At 56.2% G+C, this 2,992-nt stretch overlaps 1 protein-coding gene across 1 annotated transcript; it reads left to right on the top strand.

The window, feature by feature from the left end:
- Positions 1-7: 7 nt before the first annotated feature.
- PUS3 (pseudouridylate synthase 3) lies at positions 8-2,496 on the top strand (the record flags this gene model as incomplete). The annotated part of the gene is given in 4 exon segments (XM_009083006.1): positions 8-352; positions 1,454-1,799; positions 1,802-2,003; positions 2,306-2,496. Coding segments are annotated over 4 exon segments (1,084 nt in total), but the record flags the coding sequence as incomplete, so codon positions are not given.
- Between the last annotated feature and the right edge of the window lie 496 nt (positions 2,497-2,992).

The raw sequence follows: 2,992 nt of genomic DNA, 5'->3' as shown, positions 1-2,992 counted from the left end.
ACTCCTGAGGAGGGTGCAAGAGCTGGAAGCGGAGGTGAAGCGCCTACAGGAGAAGCTCCAGGAGGACAAGAGGAGCACTGGGAGCACAGAGGCTCCTCCAGCCCCCGGGAAGGGCAGGAAACGCCAACAACGGCCCTTTGACTTCAGCGCCTATGGTCGCAGACACGTGGCACTGCGCATCGCCTACCTGGGCTGGGACTACCAGGGCTTTGCCAGCCAGGAGAACACTCCCAACACCATTGAGGAGAAGCTATTTGAAGCCCTGAAGAAGACACGTCTGGTGGATGACAGACAGACCTCCAACTATCACCGCTGTGGGCGCACGGACAAGGGCGTCAGTGCCTTTGGGCAGGTCAGCATTGACCTGGGCCTTCCTGGGGGGTTCCTGGGTGGGATGGAGATCCAGTGGGATTACTGTCCCACAGCTCAGCTTCGATTTGTTCTTCTAAAGCATCAGCTCTTAACCCTGAAAGTGAGCCTAGCAATGGCTTCCTCGTGTGGAACGATGATTTCAAGCCATTGAGGTATTTATTAGTGCTATTCTTCCCCATATTAGTTCCATTTGTTTTCCATTTGTTTCCCCATATTAGTTCCATTTGTTTTCCAGGGCCCTGTTTTAGGAGGTCAAAACATGTCTTAGACTACATCTTCCTTAGCACTGCCCAAAAAGGGGCAATACCCCTTGGCAGGGCCCTCTCAGCTAATTTAACTTGCCAATCCCACCAAAACCCAAAATCCCCCAGAATTGGCTCACTTCCTGCAGCGCCAGGCAGCTGAATTCCTGCACAGAAGGGTCTGAGGGGAGCTGCCGCCAGCGGAAGGAGCGTGGGAGTGGGAGCTAGAGGGAGGGGAGCGAGCCGGCCCGCTCGGTGGGCATGGAGCCATCCCGCTGGCTGAGCCATTGAGGAGAGCACAGCCATGGTGTGTCCTCCATCAGGCCAGTCTCCTTCCTTCCCTCCTGGCTCTGGAAGCAGAGCTGGTGTGGGTTTGGCCTCGGATGGTTGCTCCGCTGTCCTTGGCAGCATGAGCAGCACAAAATCAGGGCACTTAGTGCCTTCTCTTGTGCCATTTCAGCATGCAGCACCATGGTGGGAATGCACTTGTTCCCACACCAGGTTTCCCAGCCAGCCAGGCTGTTACTGCCTTCAAGTCATCACCTCCAGCTTGGCGAAGAAAAAAAAAAGCACATTATAACCCAAACCCAGTGACTAAAGCTGAAACTGTTCCGAGACTGTGCCACGTAGGCAGCCTGCAACTTTGCCTGTGTTATTAAAGGAATCTGTGGCATCTGCTCAGATGCTCAGCAGAGGCACTCGTGGCTCTGCCCGCAGAAAGGCGGGGTGGGACCGCCTGATTGAAGCCACCTTCATCTGTAGGAGATCCTGGATTGATTCCCCAGTGGTGTAGGAAGACTTAGCTCCAACCATGCTCTAATCCTGCCTTGTTTCTGCAGGTGATTTCCCTCGACCTCCGCTCGAGCCTGCCAGAGGGGAAGCAGCTCAATGGCCATGTGGGCGAGGGGGAGCAGGAGGAGCTGCGCTACACCCACATCCTGAATAGGGTGCTGCCCCCTGACATCCGTGTGCTGGCCTGGGCCCCCGTGGAGCCTGACTTCAGCGCTCGCTTCAGCTGCCTCCGCAGGACCTACCGGTACTTCTTCCCCTGCGCCCGCCTGGACGTGGCCCTCATGCACGCCGCGGCCCAGAGGTACGTGGGCACCCACGACTTCCGCAACCTCTGCAAGATGGACGTGGCCAACGGGGTGGTCAACTTCCAGAGGACCATCCTCAGCGCCGCGGTGACGTGGGTGGAGAGCGGAGGAGGATCGGGCCGGGGGATCCCTTCCGGCTGTGCCAGTTCGAGGTGACGGGACAGGCGTTCCTGTACCACCAGGTTCGCTGCATGATGGCCATCCTCTTCCTTATTGGCCAGGGCATGGAGAGTCCTGACATCATCGATGAGCTGCTGGATGTGGAGAAGAACCCCAGGAAGCCGCAGTATAGGTAGGGATTGCTCAAGGAAAGCCCTGGGCTCAGAGCGATGGCTGTGCCCGAAGAGCCACTGGCAAGCCACGTCCCTGCAGCACATGGAACAGTCTCACAGCATGGAAGCAGGCTGCTGGGATGTATCCATAAAGATCTCTGTTTTCTTGCTCTCAAGGTTTTGATAGCTTTAGTCCTTGGTATCTGGTGAAAATTCAGTCAGCTTGTGTTGGGAAAGGGAGTTCTGGGAGGGACAGGGGTGGTTTGGCAGACTCCTGTTCTTGAGCTGTGTTTCTGGTACCATGTGCTGTCCTTGTCCCCAGCATGGCTGTGGAGTTCCCCCTTGTCCTGTACGACTGTGAGTTCCCAAACCTGCAGTGGCTCTACGACAGAGAGGTGCAGGCCTTCAACGTGACACACCTGCAGCAGCTCTGGGCCAGCCATGCTGTCAAGACACAAGTGCTGCGGGGCATGCTGGCAGGGCTGGACACTGCTCCTGTGGCTGCTGGCAAAGGTAAGGCTTGGGGGAATACCTTGGAATTCACACTGCCAGAGGACAGGGTTAGATGCTGTACTAGGAAGAAAAGGCGGTCAGGCATTGGAAGGGGCTGTCCAAGGAGGTGGTGGAGTCACCGTCCCTGGAGGTGTTCAAGGAATGACTGGATGTGGCACGCAGTGCCCTGATCTAGCTGACAAGGTAGTGCTGGGTCACAGGTTGGACTTGATGGTCCTGGAGGTCTTCTACAACCTGATGGATTCTGTGAAATTCCTCCCTGTGAAGGTGCTAAGGCATTAGCATAGGTTGCCTAGAGAAGCTGTGGCTGCTCCATGCCTGGAAGTGTTCCAGGCCAGGCTGAGCAGGGTGGAAGGGCAGGAGGTGGACTAAGATGAGCGCTAAGGTCCCACCCAACCCAAACCATTCCGGGATTCTAAACTACAGAGGGGTAACTGGTTTAAAATGATCAAAGACAGAGACAATTAAACTGATGTTTCCCATGCCCAGGTCCAGG

Source organism: Acanthisitta chloris, unplaced genomic scaffold, assembly GCF_000695815.1.
Source record: "Acanthisitta chloris isolate BGI_N310 unplaced genomic scaffold, ASM69581v1 scaffold16569, whole genome shotgun sequence".
In the NCBI taxonomy this organism is placed as follows: Eukaryota; Metazoa; Chordata; class Aves; order Passeriformes; family Acanthisittidae; genus Acanthisitta; species Acanthisitta chloris.
The sequence above is the reverse complement of the archived record's forward strand: the minus strand, read 5'-3'. Positions and strand labels throughout refer to the sequence as shown.